This window comes from Arvicanthis niloticus, chromosome 6 (genome assembly GCF_011762505.2).
Source record: "Arvicanthis niloticus isolate mArvNil1 chromosome 6, mArvNil1.pat.X, whole genome shotgun sequence".
In the NCBI taxonomy this organism is placed as follows: Eukaryota; Metazoa; Chordata; class Mammalia; order Rodentia; family Muridae; genus Arvicanthis; species Arvicanthis niloticus.
In genome coordinates this window covers 27,110,577-27,132,378 of record NC_047663.1, presented here as the reverse complement: position 1 = coordinate 27,132,378, position 21,802 = coordinate 27,110,577, and the positions used below count along the sequence as shown (strand labels likewise).

At 48.8% G+C, this 21,802-nt stretch overlaps 2 protein-coding genes across 15 annotated transcripts in view; one reads left to right on the top strand and one right to left on the bottom strand.

Annotated features, from left to right (window-relative positions):
- The first annotated feature begins 1,700 nt into the window (after nt 1-1,700).
- On the top strand, nt 1,701-12,924 carry Tac4 (tachykinin precursor 4). 10 transcript variants are annotated; one of them, XM_076935933.1, is made up of 8 exons: nt 3,692-3,885; nt 3,976-4,233; nt 4,576-4,652; nt 5,658-5,819; nt 8,437-8,530; nt 10,282-10,314; nt 11,323-11,382; nt 12,594-12,924. In XM_076935933.1, exons 2-8 carry the CDS (start codon nt 4,017-4,019, stop codon nt 12,749-12,751), a joined length of 801 nt encoding a protein of 266 aa, XP_076792048.1. In that variant the 5' UTR covers nt 3,692-3,885; nt 3,976-4,016; the 3' UTR covers nt 12,752-12,924. The 10 variants fall into 10 exon arrangements, with proteins under 10 accessions (XP_076792052.1, XP_076792053.1, XP_076792054.1 ...); XM_076935934.1 differs by having other exon boundaries at nt 3,726-3,885; nt 12,469-12,924; XM_076935937.1 differs by lacking the exons at nt 10,282-10,314; nt 11,323-11,382; nt 12,594-12,924 and adding exons at nt 1,701-1,787; nt 10,014-10,275 and having other exon boundaries at nt 3,724-3,885.
- Nucleotides 12,925-18,818: 5,894 nt separating this feature from the next.
- The window catches only part of Kat7 (lysine acetyltransferase 7), a 35,188-nt gene continuing 32,204 nt past the window's right edge, over nt 18,819-21,802 (bottom strand). For 4 of the 5 annotated variants that reach the window (XM_034504371.2, XM_034504372.2, XM_076935931.1 and 1 more), the window contains 2 exons: nt 21,006-21,112; nt 18,819-20,463 (listed from right to left, as the gene is read on the bottom strand). In XM_034504371.2, coding sequence (XP_034360262.1) covers nt 20,362-20,463; nt 21,006-21,112 — 209 coding nt within the window. In that variant the 3' untranslated portion in view covers nt 18,819-20,361. The remainder of the gene's footprint in view (nt 20,464-21,005; nt 21,113-21,802) is intronic. The other variant, XM_076935930.1, reaches the window with a different exon arrangement.

Here is a 21,802-nt window from a genome sequence, read left to right as displayed (position 1 = left end):
TCTGTTCCCCTTGAGGCAAGGGGCAGTTCTAGAACCCAGAACTCCTGACACCGTCTTCACCAGCCTTCCTGCCCCCCCCCCCTTTTAAGATCTAAGATAAGATGCTGAACTTTGTCTAAGGAAGATACCCCACACAGGGAGAGCCAGTCCGATGGCAGACCCCCCAGTCGCCATATTTTAAGAAGTAACCGGGTGGCGAAACATCAGGGAATGCCCCATGACTTTCCTTAATCTGGGCTTTCCCAGAGAATGTACATGGATGTTGTCGTTTAATTATATTATTAACAGCAATAATTGCTGCCATTTATTATATGCTGACAGCGAGCTAAACAAATGCTGCAAAAAAATCTTGTGTTATCTTCTTACTCTCTGCAAACAAGCATTCTCTCTCTCTGTCTCTCTCTGTCTCTCTCTGTCTCTCTCTGTCTCTCTCTGTCTCTCTCTCTCTCTCTCTCTCTCTCTCTCTCTCTCTCTGCTACAGCAAGGGAAGTTTAATGATGGGGCCATAATCTGAACCTCCGCACTCTGTCTGGTTCTCTTTGATTACACCCACCCTGGTGTTTCTTTTTCTTGATGGCATCTGACTTTAAAAATTTATGTTTGAGGGGGTTTGAGAAAAGAAAAGGAGCCAGGAGAAGCCAGGCTCCTGTACCTCTGCGCCTATGTCTTTGGTGGTGGGGGGATGGCTGATTTCTGGGGTAATGGAGGATGGGGGGTTCTCTCGTGATCATTCTCAAAACTATCTGGGGGCTGGAGAGATGGCTCTGAGGTTAAGAACTCTGATTGTGCTTCCGCAGAAAACTGGTTCCATTTCCAGAATCCACATCGTGGCTCACAACCTAACCTCCAGTCTCCGGGATCCAACGCCCTCTTCTGGCCTCCACAGGCCGAGAACACATGTAGAGCACAGACATAATATCCATACACATAAAATAAAAGGTTAACAGAACAACAAAACAAACCAAAACCCCAAAACACAAAAACAACACCGAACTATGATTTGCTAGAAGTAGATTTGGCAACACTTTCAGGCACTTTCAGCTGGACTCTTCCAGAGATATGGGGAAGCAGGGGTGGAGACCAACAGTCTAACAGGCTAAAGGTGCCAAGAACATGAGAGATTTGGGTGCAATCGTTGAAATGTGGGTAAATATCTGTCTAACCCAACTCTGATCCAAGGACCAGGCTCTTCTCCATCTCCTAGTGAGGACAGAGATGGAGCATTCTGTCCAGCATGCCTGCTCTTCTGCAGATGCCCCGCTCTGTCAAGGTGAGTGTTCAATAAATCCGTGGCCAATGAAAGGGAACAGTAAGGTGAGGAGGGAGGGAGGGAGGGACGGACGGAGGGAGGGAGGGAGGGAGGCAATGTCCAAGCTATTGCAGTGGAGGGGTCCAAGCACAGGGTTTATATTTGTTGCCTCAGGTAGGGGCTCCCCCAGGTGACCTGAGCCACTTTACTTCCCCACCAATGGAAAGAACCTATTGTTCTTCTATGCAAAGAACAGGTCATCAGAGCCCTGAACCCAGGTCCCGACTCGCCGGCTCGCGGCAGTCTAGGAGGGACGGTCAGAAGCTTCCACGTGGGGGCGCTGGAAGGGCGTAGGAAGGACGGAAGCAGGGTCTAGCAGCGTCCCCAGATTGGTCTCTTAACAGCTGGCCTTCTTCCGCAAGTGTCCACACAGGGAAGCCAAGACCTCTCATCCGGGCCCCTCCCAGCCCCGCCACTCCTCCATTCCATTTTCTTGATCTAGGAGGTGAACGAACACAAGAGCCGAATGCAGACTCAGGTTCGAATCCCGACTCTGCCACCCGTGGCGCCAGGCCTCCCTGAGCCGGCCTCTGCAACGGGCCCACGACCCCCTCCTCTGGCCGAGTGGGTGATCGGAAGCTTCGGCTTCCTGCCCGCAGCTCGCCCGCGGCATCTAGTGTTTCCCTTTTCTCCCTCGGCTTTTTCTTTTTTCATCCCTGCCCGCTTGCATCTTTTTCTTCTCGGCTCCGCAATCCTGGCCAAACCGCAGCCTTTAGCAATCCTTCACGCCCACCCGGCGCCCAGGGAGCCTCACCGCTCTGCCGCGACCCGCCCCGCGGCCAGAGCGCCGCCCGGGACCGGAGCCGCCCACGCGCGGTTGTTCCGGAGCTCAACCTGCCTTCATCTGTTGGTGAGGGCTGCTGCCGGCCGCAGCCGATAGGGGGCGCTACCCGGCTAGACCGGGGGCACTGCTCGGCTTGGCCGCTGGAGGGCGCTGCTCGCCCGGTTGTGCTCGACTTCGGTAGGTCCCATCCTGCCGGGGCCCCGCCTATCCCCCCCGCCCCCCCCCCGCCCCCAGCCGGAACCTGCCAGGGCCCCACCCACCGTGCGTTTCCTCCAGAACCTCACCCTGCGAGGGCAGAGCAGGCTGCCCTCCGGTGTCCTTGTCATCTCTCTGGCTTCAGTGTGCCAGCCCACCCGCCTCCCGAGCCTCAACATTGCAGCGAAGGGAACTCATGGGCCAGGGCCTCGCCCGGGTGGCCGAGGGCACCGGGAGGGGCTGCGATCCCGGTTGCCGGGCCTTCCAGCCTCAGCCTTACCGCAAACCGAGGGCGACGCTGCAAATAGTCGCGGTTTGCAGCTGGTGCCCTGCCTCCCTCTCGGCCTTCCGGACCTTTGGGGTTTTCTCTCTCTTCTTCCCTCCACCCTCTCATCTGCCTGGTACCTCCCACCGTGTCCACACGGTGCGCCCACCACATCCTGACCCATGCACGGTGGTTTCTTCACCGGCGAGGTGGAGAACCTCAAGACCAAGGCCAAGGCCCAGGCGTCCTCTGTGCCTGTGAGCGCTTTACCCAGTCATTCGTGCCCCACCCTAGGAGGTTTGCAGACAGGAAACTGAGGCGCAGAAACTCCTCACAGACTAAAGTTAGTCTGTCTGTGCCTGCAGTGCAGTGGCAAGGCCACTTCCCATGTCCAATGGCCCATTCTGGAATCCCCAGGCCAGCCTGCAAGCCCTAATGACACCGGAGTCTAGGATACTCCTTTAGAGCAAGCCTGACCTGTCTGTTTGCACATCTGTAAAATGAAGAGGGCAGAAGTGTTAACCTCTGAGGAAGAATGTCTTATACAAGATGACAGAGAGCTCGAAACAAGGGGGCAGAGGGAGACATTGCCTGTCCTGGCTGTGAGAGAGTTAAATAAAAGACAGGCTGACAGCCCGTGGTAGCCTGAGCCAGGGAATCTGCATTTTAGCATGTACTGGTATTCTGAAACAATTCCTATTGCAACGCATCACAGATTTCTGGTGCTGAGGTCAGGCACGGTGTCCTCTTCATCTTCCCATCCAGTCCCAATAACAGCAATAATAACAATAGTTAGCCAGGCAGGCATGATGATGCTAGCCTTTAATTCTTAGGACTTGGGAGAAAGATAAATCTCTTTGAGTTAGAGGCTAGCCTGATCTACAAAGCAAGTTCCTGGACAGCCACAGAAACTCTTAAATCAGGGGGGAAAAAAGTAACATTAACAATAGTTAATGGACGTTAAATATATACCATCTCACACTGTCTGAATGTCTCACGTGCAATAAATTATTTAATCCTCAGCCTTTGCAAAGTGTCAATCAACCTTGTGTTACCCAGGAGGATCCTAAGGTTTAGAGGGGTTAAGTAATAGCCAGAGGGTCACATAGCTATTCAACGATGATGCTGCAAGTGGATCCCTGATCTCTGACTGCAGGGCCTTTGTTCTAGACTGACAGATGACACGATGGATGAATGGATGGCCAGGCAGAGGGAGGAGCTGCACAGACAGAGAATGAGCTTGGAGTTTATAGGAGAATGATACGAAGGCACACAGGGACAAGTGTGGACCAGTGTTAGAAGGCCAAGGAAACAGTGGAAAAATCACTGCGGGTCAGTAGCTGACATTTGGGGTCTGAAGCCATTTGCTGCAAGTCTCATTTTCCAGTTGTAAGAAGCCTCACTTTTTTTTTTTTTTTAAAGGCCTGGCACTTTCCAGGGCATGCAGTGTGTTCTCAGCACAGATGGAGACCGAGGATGGGAAGAGTACAGAGAAAGAAGAGCTGGGGTGGGAGCGGTCGATCAGCAGTGACAGACTGGCCAACCACGAGAGAACAGAGAACGCAGGAAGGAAGCACTATACAGCCTCTTCCCATGGGGGTTGTCCCTGGCAAGCTGTAATCTCCAGGTCCCACATACTGCGCCATTGTGCACCTGTCACAGGAGGGAACTCAGCCAAAGGTAAGGCTGGTATTGCATCAGTGTTAAGCCTTGGGATCAGATGTTGGGGTGGCTATGGGGAGGTCTAGGCTCCTCATTCATTGTCTCGATTGGCCACGGAGAGAGGCTGTGAGGTGAAGCAGTGTAAAAGTGGGGTAAGCCACAGGAAGAAAGCAGAGAAGCTGGAAGGCCTGGAGAGCAAGGAAAGACATCCCAGCCACATACAAGTGGCCCAGTGGGGACCTGAGCCTGCTTGAGGAGGTGGCATTAGGCTGAGTGGGGCTCCCTGGATTCCCTAGACAGAGTGTCACCTGCTCACCATGCTGCCTCTCCTTGCTTTGTTTCTCCTGATCGGGCCGTCAGTGTGCACTACAGCAGGAGACAGAGAGGAACTGGCTTTCGGTGCAGATGCAGAGTCCTGGGTGACCGTGAACCTGAAGGTACCTGAGATGACAGAGGGCTGGGAGATTCCGTCTGAAGCTGCCAAGGTAGCAGAGTGCACTAGCCTAAGCCTTTAATGGCAAGGCAGACTAGTCAACTCCGCTGGATGGGGAGGGTCAAGCCTTGATCTGTCCAGCCACCAGAGGAGCATTTGGCTTGTCCACATGAGAGCAACAATGAGCGCTGTATGCACAGAGATACTTGGTTAACACCTACTGTGTTCCTAACACTGTCCTGACTGCCTTGTTAAAAGTAATCCATTTTAACCTCATGGGGGAAAATATCATTGCTATTCCATTTCACAGATAAGAAAACTGAGGTACAGAGAGGTAACAGTTTGTCTAAGGTGTACTGCTTCAAAAGTACAGATTCCACCTTAGTTAGTTTCTGATTCTGTGTATCTTTGAATTGGAGATTTTTCCAGAATTTCTTTTCAAGTGACCAGCTGGAACAGGATTGCTATTTTGTCTCACACAAGGAACTGCTTTTGCCTCCTGACAAACACTGGTGTTTTACAATGGTGGCATCTACCACCCTCCTGCATACTGTCACTGGGAAGAAATATTTTTCAAAGAATTATTTATTTTGGGCTGGAGAGATGGGTCAGTGTTAAGAACACTGACTGTTCTTCCAGAGGTCCTGAGTTCAATTCCCAGCAACCACATGGTGGCTCACAACCATCTGTAATTGAATCTGATGCCCTCTTCTGGTGTGTCTGAAGACAGCTGCAGTGTACTCATATATGTAAAATAAATAATTCTTTAAAGATTTTATTTATTTTATATATATGACAAGTACACTATAGCTCTCTTTAGACACACCAGAAGAGGGCATCAGATCCCATTACAGATGGTTGTGAGCCACCATGTGGTTGCTGGGAATTGAACTCAGGACCTCTGGAAGAGCAGTCAGTGCTCTTAACCTCTGCGCACGTTTCCAGCCTGGGAAGAAATCTTAAAGTTAGAGCCCCAACCCTGCTCTGAGATCAGATACCCCTCACCTAGGTGAAGACCCTGACCCAGGAGCTCCCAGTCCCTCCTCAGGGAACCACAAGAAGAGACTGGCCGTCAGAAAAGCTTGCACAGCCGGGTAGCTGGAGCTTGTCTCCCCACAGTCCCAGGATGGAGAGGACACTCAGCTGCTGCTGCTGTATGGTGCTTGGCCATGTGAGGTCCCTGGAAGTTCTTACAATTGGGAGGCTAGGGATGCAGCTTAGTTGGTAAAGGCTTGTGCAGCATACATGAAGGCCTGGGTCCAATCCCCAACACCACATAAAACTGCATGGTGGTGTATGCCTGTAGTCCCAGCACTTGGGAATGGAGGCAGGAAGATCAGAAGCTGGGGGCCATTCTTAGCTACATAGGGAGTTCGAGGCCAGCCTAGGGAGGTGGGGAGCAGTAAAAATGGAACCCTAGGCAGAACCACTCACAGATAGCCCTGCTGAGGATGGGAAGGGCCATCTCTAAAATGTGGGCACTGGGAGAAGACTACAGGCTGGGAAACCTGGGTTTAAGTCTCAGTTTGTCCACTGACCCCTGCTACTCAATACCACTGTTCTCTTGCCTGCAAGATGGAGAGAGGGGGAAGATGAGCCCCAGGTCAATCTGGAGGAGTTACGCTTTTTTTTTTTTTTTTTTTTTGGTTTGGAGTCAATGACAGACATGTAATGTGTGAAAAGTCCCATTGGATGATACAAAACACTGGGCATCAATGTCATCAACGTCGCATGCGCTGGCATTGACAGCTCCGGTTTCCCCTGTAGTCAGTTACCTCATCCTGTAGGAGTGAATCTTCATCTTGTCTCTTCCTCTCTCTCCTTTAGTGTCCCTCTGTCTCCTAAGACATGAGGCTTGTACTAGGAGAGGAGAGGAGAGGCTAGGCTAGAAACCCAGAAAGACAGACAGACTCTGCAGGCTGCTGACTGTCACTACAGATGAGACATTCTGATGGCTCCCAGTCACCTCTGGGCTTCCTGGGTAAACTAGAATGGTCCTTCTAATTCCTCCCCTCCCCCTAGCAGAAACCTAGTGGATAGAAGGGTCTGCTCTATTTCATTTGTAAAAGACAACTCTTTCCAGTTTGCACTTGAAGGATGCCCTTTGTTAAGGCAAAGTGGTTTTCATGAGCTGTTCGAAGATGGGCCTCAATCTCCAAAGAGACTTTTCTCTGGTTTCTGACTAGGCTGGGCGACTCCAGCTGGTGACAGCTGCCCCAGCCACTGCCGTCTTAGGGAGGAGACAGATTGGGAGACTGAATTAGGCCAAGACTTAGAAAACAGACTCTCCCTATCATGAAAACAGGGTGCGATCAACCCCAAACAGCACATGGGTCTTCCCTGACTTGCAGCTGGATCCCTGGAGTCTGAGGATCTTGCATGGGGCCCTAAGGAGAGTCCCTGATCTGTCCCCAGCTCCTGGCCTTACTAAAGGATATGGCCTGTCTTCTGCTTTGTTGGAAAAGGTGGTTCCCACCTGTCTCAGTTCAGAGATGATCCCTGAGAGACTTACTGTCAAAGAGGGAGAGGGCTTTGGCCAAAGTGCAGAGGGAACAGGGGAGAGGGACTGTGGGTCTACAGCTGTTGGGGAAGGATAATGCTAATTGGGCTGGAGGATTAACGTGGCTTTTCCAGGGGCAATAGCTCTTCCCAGGATGCCCAGCTCCCAGAGAGGTTAAATCTGGGACTATGGGGGAAGAGAATAAACAGCCATTAGCTCTGGTGGTTTTGCCATATTAAGTGGCAGCCTGACTCTGATCTTTGACATTTCTCAAGATGGAAAAGGCCATTTCTCAAGACTTTTGAATCCTGCTTCAGCTTCTCCTGTGTTGCTCTAATTAAAGTTACTGGCAACTTCAGTTTCCATGTATGTAAAACAGACAGGGGATCACATGTTCTCTTTTTGAGACAGTCTTAATATATATATATTAAGGGATCCAGCTGCAAGTCAGGGAAGACCCATATATATATATATATATATATATATATATGGCCTGGAGCTGTATGTAGACTAGTCTAACATCCAGTTTGTGGTATTCCTCCTGCCTCCACTTCTCCACGTGTGTGTGTGTGTGTGTGTGTGTGTATTAGTGATGGTGGTAATGTTTTGGCTATGTGTGTGTGTGTGTGTGTGTGTGTGTGTGTGTGTATTAGTGATGGTGGTAATGTTTTGGCTATGTGTGTGTGTGTGTGTTAGTGATGGTGGTAATGTTTTGGCTATGTGTGTGTGTGTGTGTGTGTGTTAGTGATGGTGGTAATGTTTTGGCTATGTGTGTGTGTGTGTGTGTGTGTGTGTGTGTGTGTATGTTTTGGCTATGTGGCTGAGACTAACTTTGTACTAACAACTCTCCTGCCTCAGCCACTCAGGTGCTGGGGTTACCACCACATGCCATCATGCCCAGCTCCATAGTCTAATAATAATTAATATTGAAATTTTGACCAGTGTGCTTGAGAGCCTGCCCTTTGATCTAGATGGCTCAGGTATGCTATTGCCGGGCATATTTCATCTATGTACCTGTATGCCTTCATCTGTTAGATGGTGTCAGTAATATTATTGGACACTATTTTCATGAGGTTTGGCTGAGAATTAGTGTTACTAAATTAAAGTCCTTAGGGCAGTGCCAGGAACACAGTATGTGAAGTTTTCTGTCATCATTATTAGTACAATGTGCTGTTTGAGGTAAAACACGAAGAAGAGCCCGGGGCCAGGCTGTTGTTGAGATGGTTATCCTCCCCCACCTTCTTCATCAGCACCACACTTTAATAACGCTAACTCTCTGCTTCTCCAGGGAATCCCCATTCCCAGCATTGAACTTCAGCTTCAGGAGTTGAAGAGAAGCCGGACTCGCCAGTTCTATGGTCTGATGGGGAAGCGGGTGGAGGGTGAGTGACAAAGGCTGTGGGCGTGGCTCAGCGTGGCTTCTGCAATGCCCAGTAGAGGGTGCCCATGGAATAGTGGGGTACACTGTCTATCAGTCATCAATCAAGCAGGATGCTCTAGGGAGTGCCAGTGTCAACACTCTGGTTTCACACCAGCGAGACGGGGACAGCAGCATGAAGACATGAACAAGGCAGGCTTTCCAGCCAATTCTATGCAGATCACAGTCAATAAGGGTCCTGAGACAACAAAGCTGTCCCCAGAGATACAGACAAGTTAACTGGACAGAGCTCAGTTTCTCTTGGCATGCTCTTTTATTTTTAACACGGCTGTCCTGAGGAGTCACACTCAGTGTTGGCACTTGTACTGTCCATTTGGAGCACACTGGCTGCATCCATCAAAGGTGGAGATGTAAGCACCCTTTGACCAATAGCTTCACATCAGGGAATCTCAAGTTTGTGTGAGAATGTCACGTGACCTTGAGATGTTTGTACCATGGCGTTCATTACCAAGTGGGGGAAAGGTCAAAATATAGAACATAAATGAGACATAGTGGCACATGCCTGCAGCCTTAACACTCCAGAGTTAGACACAAGATGATAAGAAGTTCAAGGTCATTCTTGGCTACACAATGAGTTTGAAGCCTACATGAGATCCTGCTTTAAAAAAAAGGATCAGGGAGATGGCTCAACTCAAGCATGTGAAGCTGAATTTAGCACCCAACACTCACAGGAAAAGCTAGACAGTGCACCTGTAATTCCAGCACTGGGGAAGTAAAGGTTGAATGATATTTGGGACTTGGTGGTCAACCAGTCAAACCAAATGTTAAATTGGTGAGCTTCAGGCTCAGGGAGAGACCCTGCCTCAAAAACCAAAGTGGACGGTGATTCAGAAAGACAATCAGTGTTCACTTCTGTCTCCCACACATATACACACACACGGATAATATACATACTCATGCTATATCACACACATACATATACTCAGACAGATGTAAATAAACACACCAGCTATACCACATACACAGACACCATACCACACACCATGCGCACATACCATGCACATATACCACATACACACACACACACACACACACATATATATATACATCACACACTATACATACCACACACATGCACACACACATATATACATACACATCACACACACACACACAATTTAAAAAAAAAAACACCTTGCAACCACACATAATGAGACATTGAAGAAGATGAAGAAGTGAGCTAGGCATGGATCTCAGTGGTAAAGGGGTGTGCTTACCATTTATAAGGCTATAGGTTGTGTCTCTAGCACCAGCAAAACAAACAAGATGCTTAAGCAAGCTGAGGATGACACCTGCCAGTAATCTGAGAACTCTCGAGGCAAAGTGGAAAGCTCACTACAAGTTCCAGGCTAGCCTGGCCTACATGGTGAGAACTTGTCTCGAAAACTTTTGCTCTTTCTTTTCTTTCTTTTCTCTTTGCTCAGCAGAAGCTCACTGTGGTCAGATTTCTTGGGCAACGACACCCTTGTATGCCCGTAGGTGACTGAGGCTGATAGTAAGTGCTTTTTCCATGGATGCTGCCCAGCTGGTACCAGGCCCCAATGATGCCAATCTGTACATGCTGGAGCCTCCTCTGGGCATATTCCCACTGGTTACACAAGGACAATACCATGGCTAGAGTCCCCATGAAGAACCTTCACACCTCTTTGCCCCACGGAAGTAGGACAGGCTTCAATCCCTTCTCCTTCTCCCCAGGAATACATCCGATCCAGTCAACAGAGAGAATGGGTGAGTGTTGCCCTGGTTTACCCCCAGCATGCTCCCTGGGCTGGGGCACACTGTGCTGGCCGTTCACCACCCTGGAATAAACAGTGATGCTCTGGCTGGGGGCATGGCTGGCCAGCACTGCTGTACCATTAGAGGGCTGCTGTGATTTGACCAAAAGACTGGGCTTTCTGGTTATTTCCCCAGAGGGTGGGATGACCATGCATGGGGAGTGCCTGCAGGGGTAGGAGTCAGGGCCAGAGCTCTAAAAGTACCAGAGTTAAGAAAGTGAATCAAGCAGGAAGATAAGAGAGCTCAGAGATTCAGCCCTTTGTCCCCTGAGGCTGTAAGAACTACAAACCCAGGTAGGCTTTGTTCTGCTTAACCACTTCAGGAGAAAGGAAATCATAAAGAGCAGGTTGGGTGTGGTAGCTCCACCTTTAATTCTGAGGCAGAGGGATTGATTACATGTGGCTATCCTGGACTGCAAAGCAAGTACCTGTCTCAAACGAAACAACACAGAAAACGCCAACCTCTTCCTACAACTCCTGAAAGCTGTGTGGATCCGGTCTAGCCCTGTCATGCCCTTTTTTGGGGCTGTTACTGATTTCCCTGCCTCACCCCTAGCAGCTGAAGTGGGACTGCCTGCCTACCTTGAGCAGACGGCTTGTCTCCATGGACTGGGAACGATGCTGTCCTTGGCACATTGCATCATGCAGTCCTGCTGTGTCACATGACTGTTGTTCTCAGCCTGGAAACTCCCCACAGGAAGATGCAGGCTTGGGTCACTCGGCATCCTTAATACTCAACCTAGTTTCTGTACATGGAAATATTAGCGAAAGGACTAGCAAGAGGACAGTCAATGAGTAAAGCCATGGAAGAATGAAGGGATCTAGGGCATCTCTTCATGTCCCATGATATGTCCCAGAACGGCTGCATTTGCAAGGCCCTCCCCTGTCTCCCCCCCTCCCGCCCAAGGCCGCTTTCTTTTACTGCTCCTCTTTTCCCTACCTCCTCTTTCTCTCTCACCAGGGTATCAGCTGGGACGTATAGTGGAGGACCTCCTTGGCACAAGGAGTTTGTCCATACAAGGTAGGCATGGGCATCATGGAAAAACAGCCAGGTGTCCTTCTGCCATAAGAGAGAAGAGGCTTCCAAAGTATTCTACCCGATAGAAGGGGCCATGGGAGGTGAGAGCTGAGGTTCAGGGAGGGAAAGAGGCCCCTGATGGTCTTTTGATTGGCAATTGGTGATGCTTATATGCTGCAGCATGTGCGTAGAGGTCAAGAGTTGGTTTTCTTCTTTCCCATGTGCCAGAGACCCACTCAGGGGGTCAGACATGGTGGCTGGTGCCTTTACAGGTTGAGCCATTCTGCCAGCCCTGACAATCCTGAAGTTGTATCTTCCCCAGCCCATGCCCTCTAGGTTCTGTGGAACCACAGAACAAGATGTTCTGCAGACATCGTCTATCTTTGTCAGTATAGTCCTAGTTGTTGATCCCTGGTCGGGGAATCTCTTAAAGAGATTCTTCGGCTTCAACAACTACCATTAAGTAAGCAGCCCCATGGCAGAGGGGATGCCCTGAGCGATTAACACCCTTCACCCCAACACACACATGCAAACACACAAGCAGGAATGGTTCCCTCAAGTGGTTCCTAAAGCCAGGCATGAAAATAAATGATTCAGGCTTGGGGAGGTGCACAGAGCCAGTAAATCAGAGCAAGAAGGGCCGTGGATGCCAACAGTGAGCAGACACAGGTCACCCTGAGCGCCCACGCTGTTTCCCTGTTGTGCTGACTTCTGGCCCCTTCCTGTCTCTCCTGATAGAACACTGGCTATTGGGAAGAAAGATAGGAATGAATTCTGTTTTCCTGAGTCTTTCTCAAGGCATCTGATTCTTTCAGAGGTCGTATGGAATTCACCCCAATTACTAACTTGAGATGAATGTTCTACATGCATGGGGTGAGCTGTTGCTTAGAGACATCTTTTTTTTTTTTCCTGAGATTGAAGTAATTTGCCCTAAGCCACACAAGTAAGCTAGTAACAAAAGCACTTTCCTGGTCAGTTGTAGCTTCATGTCCTCAGGAAGGGGCTTTAAGTTGCCATTCCCCTCTGTGGAGGATGACTGAAGGTTGGCTGGAGATGTGGCAGGTGAACCTGTAATTTCACTCCTCTTAGGAACCTGCAGACAGGAGACAAGTCACCAGAGTGCAGGGCCCGGAGCACTGGCCAGAGAAAGCTTCCAGAGTCAAGAGGAAGATGAGACTCCCCTAACCACCAGCAACATGTAGCACTCTCCCTAGGCACAGAAGAGGATGGCCAGAGTTCAGAGAGCCCCAAGGGACGCCTCCCAAATGATGCCACGCCCATCTCTCCCCTGAACATCACAGCTGATGAACCTCAGTCAACACACCTGTGTCTTCGGTCCTCAACTCGGTATTTCCTGCCAGACCCGCACTAACCAAACTGCATTTCTCCCAGGACTCTTGGCATCTGATAGTAAAAACCCACAAAGCACTGTTGCCTCCTCACAAGCTGGACTGACCCAGCTCTCCTTTGTACCTAAGGCAAAGCTTCACACTCTGTATCCCATGCCCAGCATACAGTAGGGCTCAATAAACGAGTTAGCAGTCACAGGTAGCTTCCTCAGCCGTGCAGGGTGGAGGGTGGGACGTCAGAGGAGCAGAGAATAACATTACACAGCCCAGGTCCAATCCTTGGGTGGGAAAAGGGCTTGGGGCCTGGCTAAAATGGCAACAGAAACAAGGAAAAGACCCGAGTGGAGAAGGTGCTGCATGCATTTGGGGTGGGGTCAGGAGTCTTCCTCCCTTTAGATCCCTGACGTTCCTACAGACAGCCCTCTGTGCTGAGGCTAAGGTTCGGTGGGCCAAGGCGACTGCTGCCAAGCCTGACAACTTGAGTTTGATCCCTAGGACCCAGAAGGTGGAAGAAAAAAAGCTGTCATTTTACCTCTGCATGTGCCATCACATGTGTTACACAAAATAAAAAGACAGTTTTGAAAAGAGGTCACCCTCTCTAACCCAGCCCTCATGGTTGCAAAATTCAGTCCCAGGTCACGCCTCAATCCTCTCATGGCTGTCTTAGGGTTTTATTGCTGTGAACAGACACACCACCAAGGCAATTCTTGTAAGGACATTTAATTGGGGCTGGCTTACAGGTTCAGAGGTTCAGTTCATTATCATCAAGGCAGGAACATAGCAGCATCCAGGCAGGCATGGTGCAGGAGGAGCTGAGAGTTCAAAGTCTTCATCTGAAGGCTGCTAGTGGAAGACTGACTTCCAGGCAGCTAGGATGAGGGTATTGAAGCCCACGCACACAGTAACACACCTATTCCAACAAGGCCACACTTCCAAATAGTGCACTTCCCATAGCTCAGCATATTCAAACTATGACAGTGGCCCTTCAACTACTTTGTTTTAGAGTTGTCCTCATTCATATGCCAAGGCAGAGCTCCAGAGAAACAAAACAATTCCAACCTCAGAGGGCCTCATCTAGTTGGGGGAAACCCTTGTGCTTGTGATATAGGTCTGTGATGTTTAGAGACACCAAAAGCTAGGTACAGTGTTATTTATCTGTAGTCTCAGCTCTCAGGAGGCTCAGGCTTGAGCCTGGGAATTAAGCCTGGAAAACATGGTGAGATGATTATTTTATATGTATATCTCCACTCCAGAGAGTGGGTTCCAAGCAGAATGCTTGCTTGCTGCCAAACCTGACACAATCCCTAAGGTGCTCTTGGTGAAAGAGAACTGACTCCCAAAATGTATCCTCTGACTTCTACACACGATACAGTATTCATGCATGTGTGTACACATGCTGTAAGTAGATGTAATTTTTAAAAGAAAATCCCTTAGAATGAAATCCGAGGGGGAAACAAAGGGTGGGGGCTGGAGAGATGGCTCAGCAGTTAAGAGTACTGACTGCTCTTCCAGAGGTCCTGAGTTCAGTTCCCCAAAACCATATGGCTCACAAGCATCTGTAATGAGATCTGATGCCCTCTTCTGGTGTGTCTGAAGACAGAGACAGTGTGCATATAAAAATAAATAAATGGCTAACACAGTGCATGGTGTTTGGCATGTGAGCATCAGGACCTCAGTTTGATCCCTAGAACTTACATTAAGAAACTGGGTATGGGGGCTGGAGAGATGGCTCAGCGGTTAAGAGCACTGACTGCTCTTCCAGAGGTCCTGAGTTCAATTCCCAGCAACCAAATGGTGGCTCACAACCATCTGTAATGAGATCCGATGCCCTCTTCTGGTGTGTCTGAAGACAGCGACAGTGTATTCACATACAAAAAAAAAAAAAAAAAAAAAAAAAAAAAAAGAAACAGGGTATGGTAGTTTGTTTATAATCACAGTGCTAGGGGCAGAGGGCAGACAGGTGAGCTCTATGCCAGTGAGACCCGGCCTCAAACAAAGTGTTTGGCACCTGAGAAACAATGCCCAAGACTGTCCTCTGACTTATCCATGCTGTGCACACACATATAAGTGCATAAGCACACACATGCACATGAAGAACAGGGGCTGGACCAGAAGGGAGTTGGAGTTACTTGGGTTGGGTTAACAGCAAAGGAAACTCATCCACTCATCCATTAGACCACCACCAGCACCACCACCACCACCAAAAAAAATACCAAAAATGTTTATCTTCTTTGTCCTACATTACAAAGAGGAAATGGGTTATTTTCCCTAGATACTTGATCCCCTGTGTGACAGGGGGTGAAGGTAGGGTATACTGAGCAGGAAGGAAAGATAAGCATTTGGATGCCTGGGTGGTGACAGCAGAGGCTGCTGAAGTGACCAAGGTAGTCTTCAGTCTTTCTTTTCTCCCCCATGGAGATGACTATGGAGGCTGGAGATGGTGTGGACTTCTTCCTTGGAGTCTGTCCTCACAGATCTTCCCAGTTGATAAGACTTCATCAGCTCACGCCCCAATCTACAAAGCATCCAGGTGCCCATTCTGCCCACAGACCCCTGAAGGTTGTGGTGACAAGGTGGTTCCCTGCAGTTGGGTTCAGCGTGAGACTCAGCAAGGGAGGTGACTCTTAGCCTTTTGTTTCAAGCTTGGGAGGTTTAGGAGAAATAAAATTCACTGGATGGTCCAGCACTTGATGGGAGCTCAGATGCCACTGGGGACTTGAAACCTCTGATGACCTTTAGGAGGGCTGAGATGTACACATCTGAAAGCTCACGTCTGTGCACCTGCGTAACCTGCCATGTTCCCCCAAGCTCCTGATACCTACATTCAACTGTCTCCGTTCCACTGGTCAGTTGTGCATGGTCAGGCCAGTTTCTCTGTAAAGGTTTCTAGTCAGGCACCATCCACCCAGCTGCATTCCCAGCATGCTCCACTTCTACTCCTATTCTTCATTCCCACTCAAGCATGTGATAAGATAACGTTGGTGCTTTGGGTGCTGAGCTGGTCTCTCTGGAAGGTGGGATTCCTTCGTCACCACCAGCTCCGACAGCAACGTTGAGCTCTTTGCGGAGTATTCTGAAGGACTTACATCCTGTTTTCAAGGAGTCTGCCTCCAGGGAGCTACACAGTACAGGTAACTGAAATAGTAGCCACCCCGAGTAGACAGTTATAGTTCTGAAACTTGGCATAGCTCAAGAAAATATGGTGGCACACACCCAAAGTCCCAGCATTTGAAGGTAGAGGCAGGAGGATCAGGAATTCAAGGCCAGCCTGTGAATTTCCGAGCTAAGTTGGGAGTGACATCTTCAAGAACCCCAAGAGTGGGCTGAAGTGTCTACAGTCTCTCCTCACACTGCAGGTCAGCCTCTGCTCTGGTCTACAAGCACAAAACTATCATTTCTGTAACCTTTCTTTTTTAAGTAATTATTTTTATGTGCATTGGTGTTTTGCTTGCACGTACATCTGTGTAAAGATGCCAGATCCACTGGAACTAAAGTTATCGACAGTTGTGAGCTGCCATGTGGTTGCTTCGAATTGAGTATGGGTCCTCCGGAAGAGCACCTAGAGCTTTTAACCACTGAGGCACCTCTCCAGCCCCAGCCTTTGCAACTTTCTATCACTGAAAATCCCAAGTCTGGCACACAGTTGAGGGAAGTGAGCCACTCACAAGGGGCCTCACATACATACAGGGATGCAGCAGATTCTAGCACATTCTATACTGTGAGATAAGAGACAAGCCTCCAACAACTTGTGACACATTACAAGTCCAAGGTAAGCTATTTTCAGCAACAGCCCTTATTAGAAGGTAACTTGTCAAGAAGAAGGTGTTCACCTCTCACATGGAATGCTTGGGAGGGACCAGGGAGCAGTTAACAGTCCAGGCTATTTTTTCTCTTTCTATGCACAAGTAAATGAAGTCAGGTGTCCAAACGTGTACTGAAGGCACTGCACAAGAGGGAAAGGACAAATGAACACTCTGCCCAGGGGGGCATTTTTCCTCACCAGTGAGCCTTGTTTCTGGTTTACTGACACTCATTGGTATTGCTAAAGACACCACAAAGGAAGTGAGCAATTACACTGCCCCCATCAGTCTGGGAGAGGTAGTCATTTGCAAGCTTGTGGTCAAAGACCTGAAGTAAAACCAGGTTAGATCCAATTTCTAGCACACATTACATCCCATTATTTAGCAAAGGTGTTATCTTCTGTTCTCAAGATACGGACCCGATGAGGACCAGGCGGCTGGTGAGCCAGACCTCCCTCAATACTTTATCACTCATCAGAGTTGATTCTTTGCATTCAAGCATATTCCAAAAACTAGTTCAGAGTCCCGAGTAAGAGCAAAGCAGCCAGAATGTGCTTCCTGCTTTACCACTGAGGCTTCCCAAACCAGGCTTTATGAATCTCACCCCTGGGAAGGAAAGCCAAAGGCAATTTTCTGAGCTGTAAATAAATATGTGCATATTTACATAGGTACAACTCCCCCCCAGCCCCCAAACTATCCTTTCTCAGCTTCACAAAGGCCAGAAGTAAACAGGAGAGAAGGTGGCTTAGAGCCCTGCTGCTTGAACCTGCTTTAAGAACAGCCACACTAACTACTTTTGCAAGGGTTGTGTTCCAGAAGAAATTATGTGTGCTGCAAGCAAACTGTACTCCATTTTTATCTAAACTTTAAGATGTTCCACAGCCCCGACCCTGAGCTAGACCAACCAGTCTGACAGATAAGTCCATTCCAACAGTCCCTAATCCCAGCCATACCTATCCAACACCATAGGGGCTGATGACAGGCAAGCCCAAGCAGGAAGCATCTCTGTGCTCTACAAAGTGCATACTACACTGCTAAAAATGACTCAGCAGGAGTCACTATTCCCATGAGAAATGGGAGGCCAACAAATCATAATATAATCTGTCTTCTAAGTGGTCTCAGGCAACACTGTGAAAGGGTCACTCCATCTCTAGACCCCACACGTCGAGCACCGCTGCTCTAGAAACACAACTGTTTCTAACAAGTGCTTCTATCTAGAAGGGAAAGGAGGAGCAAACACTAGGGAACTGAAGTTGAGGGAGGCAATGGCAGAGGTGGTACGGATCCTCAAGAGGGACAGAATACAGTGAGCATTCTGGCTTCTTGGCTCACAGTTGTGGTAGGCTGCAGGTTTTCTTCTGTAGACCCAGTGTGAGCAGACCGCATACAGCTACTTCAAAGGACAAAGGAAGTAGTGCTGAGTGCACATGAGGCTGCCATACACAGGCCTCCACTGAGTGGCTAACCGGACCCACGAACAACTTCGGACTACTGCTCCACACTTCTCTAGGTAGGAAAGGCAAGTGAGCGGTCAAGGGAGGCGAACACTTCTATCCTGGAAAGAGTTTTAAACTTTAGCGGTGACTAGTTCAATTCTCATTCTCAGTGTTACCCACCTTCACTCTTCAAACTGTGAGAGAACAGAATCTCCCTCTGCTGCAAATGTTTACAACACAGAGACTTAAGCAAACCCTGATCTAAGATCAACAGATGGGAGGTTATTTTCCTCCGCTGCATTTCCCAATTCCAGTAAGAGGCCTTGCCAGTGAACAAAAGACACAAACCCAGCAAACATGGCTCCCTTTCCACCACACAGATGGCAATGCCCAACCTCCCTGTTCCTACCTGAGCAAACAAGCAAAACTGCAGCTATTTCCAGAGGCACACTCTGGGGCGGATAATGATTACACATGGCATGGCTCGCTGCTGGTGAACATGCTTGGAGAAAAGGAATGCACTTGTTTCTGGCTCCTACAAAGCATCCCTGGAATCCCCAACCCACCCTAACTTCCCATGGGTTCCTTGATGCCCCTAAACCAGAAGATGAATGAAAGAATGGTTACACTAGCTAGCTGCTGTTGTGCATAACTACTTCCTTGGAGCCAAAGGGAGGCAGATTCAATTTGTTCTACCACTTGTGAGTTCAGAGAAAACACTCACTGTCAATAACCTGCTTCATAGAGGAAAACAATTCACAGCTCCAAACCCCACTGCTAACACTTCACTGAGCCGTCAACCCCGGGTCAATCACCCCATTTCACACATAAACAAGCCTCAGAGCAATCAGACATGAGCAGAGAACATGCTTTATTGAGTAGATACAGAAGAGCACATTCTACCACATGTGGGGAAGGGCTCGGCTCTGTAAAAGGCCTTTACCCCTTAAGAAACCCCCAGTGAAGCGGCTTTTGGATACATTTTAACAGTTACACTGAAACTGGGGGGAGCTGCCACTCAACATGCTTAAAACCAGCTCCCTCCAACCCACAGTGAATGTTAGTAGTGTACAGAGATGACAAGAGAAAGGCACAAATGACCAGAGTTAGGGTTGTGGTGAGAGGGTGCCACGTGAAGACAGCAGTGCTGGAGGAGACCAAGTTGGGAAGGGTGACATGTCAGACATCAAAAGCTGCCCCAAGATAGCAGGTTATATACTGGGACAGGGAGAAATTAGAGGGAACATTTCTTCCTTCACTAACACCACCAAAAATAGGAACCCAGAGAACAGGATGATGGTGGCAAGTCCCAAAAGGGAATGGAGTTAGTTCTTAGAGACAGAAGCACTTCAGCCTGCTGGGGGAGGCACTGTTGGAAAGGAAAGCAAACCGTAGCAGTGTGGCCACTCTGTCTTGCCGAGTCATGGACTGAGAAACACAAGTCATTTCAACCATTTTCCACTTCTCCCAGGAAGCTCTGGACAAAAATCAGTGCAACTTATGTGGGAAGTAAAACTGCCCTGTACCAGCTTGGCAAAGGCAAGTACGGAAAGATCCGCAGTGTGATCACTTAATGTGGCGGGAAAAAGATGTTAAAATATGTTGGCAACTGCCAACATACAAAGGGGCAGAGAAAAGTGGGGGCATTTTCTGCTGTGACAGAAAGAATTACCCATTTTCTTCCAGAAAGATGCTGCCCCAGCGCCCACGAGTAAACACACACAAAAAAAATACAGGATCGCCACCTCTTCAACTTCACCCCTTCTCACTCAGATGGACCAGGTCCTGTGAACCCGTGGGAAATGTTAGGAGTTTCTACCTCTGATCAGCCTGAACCTGATCAAAGGTAAATCTTTTGACAAAAAGGGAGAAAAATAAGTGACTGTGAGATAAAACCCAGGGTGAGCGGACCCTCCCAGCAGACACAAAGACACTCAGGTGCTGCCTCTTGCCCACCCCTTCATGAAGAATGTGTGAGGAGTAACTGGAAAGGGCCCTTTGGTGGCAACCATGTTTGGAGGTCTGGTAACCAGGCAGGAAAAAGCACTAGCACAAAGGTCAGGACACAACAAACCTCATGGGGTAAAAGAGCACGAGGAGGGAGCCAGTGACTGGACAGGTACAGTACCATAACACAACTCCTTGGGTCAGTGCTATGAGGGATCTGTACTCGAGCCTGATACAGATCCGTCCAGGCAACCTCACTGAGGCCGAAACAACAGTTCCTCAGAACTAGTGTCTGCAGTGTACACGAAGGTTGGAGCCAGAACAGTCCTGAGGGGTGGCCTTCCCAAAGGATACTGTACTTGCCAATCACAAGAGCAACAGAAATGACAGACAGACCCTAGGGTACGGATTCCTACGGCTGGGGCTCGCTGGCTCGGAATGACAGTCACTTTAGGTGCCCTTGGGAGGGCTCCATTTTAAGCAGCTTGGATCCATGGTTTTGTTGGAGTTGGACCTTTTGGCCTCTTTGGCCATCCACTCATCTATCAGGTCCTGTGAAGAATAAGGAAGCAACTATCACACACACAACTAACACACTCTAAGAGATTCCAAAATGACTGCAACAGATTCACCCATGTCCTAATAATATATTAAAGCACAGGATGATATCTTTAGATTTGCAAAGTTTCCTCTTTATTCCTATTCTGCCTTCAATGAGAACTGAAAATCATTATTTATTTATGCTTATGATGTGTAGGCAAGTAAAAATTCAAAATGGACCTAAGCTGAGGTGGCATTCCACAAAACAGCCCAGAACTTATGAGGACTGGCAGAGATGGGTATACGTGTAATGACACACAAAGCGGCTTAGCTTGTGTCCATCCAGATCTGACAGAGCTTACCACAAGCTCCGATAAGGACAAGCAGGGAGATAAGCTTAGCAACAAAGACCATGCGGACCTTGCTGCCAGCTGGAAGGAGGCTAGAAGGAGCTTCCAGTTAAGCCCTCTAAGGGAAGGTAACTGTGAGTAGTGCGGCCCTACTGAGCTCTCTTATTCATTAAGGACACCACAGGCAGCTGAGGAAAATCTCACCTGTCTCTTTAAAACTAGGTGCTTGCCTTTCCAATACTTGAGCATCTGAAGGGCTTGCAGAGTGCTGACAATGTCCACGGGATTCACAGCTGTTTCCTGGCTAATTTCTGTAACAGAGGAGCCACTGAGATCCCAGTGGGAGCAGACTCCCACACCCCATGTCTCCCAAGGTCCCCTTTCATGTAGTTTTCCACAGCCCAAATCTGTGTTATGTGGGCCAACCTATTGACCCCTTAGAAATCAAGGTCAAATATGAAACCCCTAAATTCATCCTAAAGGGAAGATGTCTTTCCTAAAACAAACATGTTTCAAAACACTGAGTGAAGTCTTTCTTCACGATTTTCGAAAGAAAAGAGGAGCTAGACATAGTGGCGCACACCTCAATCCTAGCACTTGGGAGGCAGAGGCAGGCAGATCTCTGTGAGTCTGAGGCCAGCCTGGTCTACACAGTAAATTCCAGGACAGCCAGGGGTACAAAAAGAAACCTTGACTTGAAAAAACAAACAAACAAATGATATATATGCTTGTGTATGTATGTACGTATTTTATGTGGATGGGTGTTTTGCCTGGATGTAAGTCTATGAACCTATGTGTGCCTAGAACTGGAGTTCCATATGCTGTGGGCCACAGTGAGGGTGCTATGAATTGAACTCAGGTCCTCTGGAAGAATAGCCAGTGCTCTTAACCACCAAGCTATCTCTCGAAGTCTTCCTCTTCCATTTTATACGAATTCAGTGCTCACAACTCCAGACAGAGAAAACACTTTAGAACCATTCCCAGGCCCTTCAGCCCTGCAG

Excerpts from the sequence above, each read along its gene's own strand:
- Tac4 (XM_076935933.1), top strand. The coding sequence starts at position 4,017 with ATGGAGACCGAGGATGGGAAGAGTACAGAGAAAGAAGAGCTGGGGTGG. Across the intron at positions 4,653-5,657 it reads GGGTGACCGTGAACCTGAAG|GTGAAGACCCTGACCCAGGA; the intron begins GTACCTGAGATG and ends CCCCTCACCTAG. Across the intron at positions 8,531-10,281 it reads GATGGGGAAGCGGGTGGAGG|GAATACATCCGATCCAGTCA; the intron begins GTGAGTGACAAA and ends CCTTCTCCCCAG.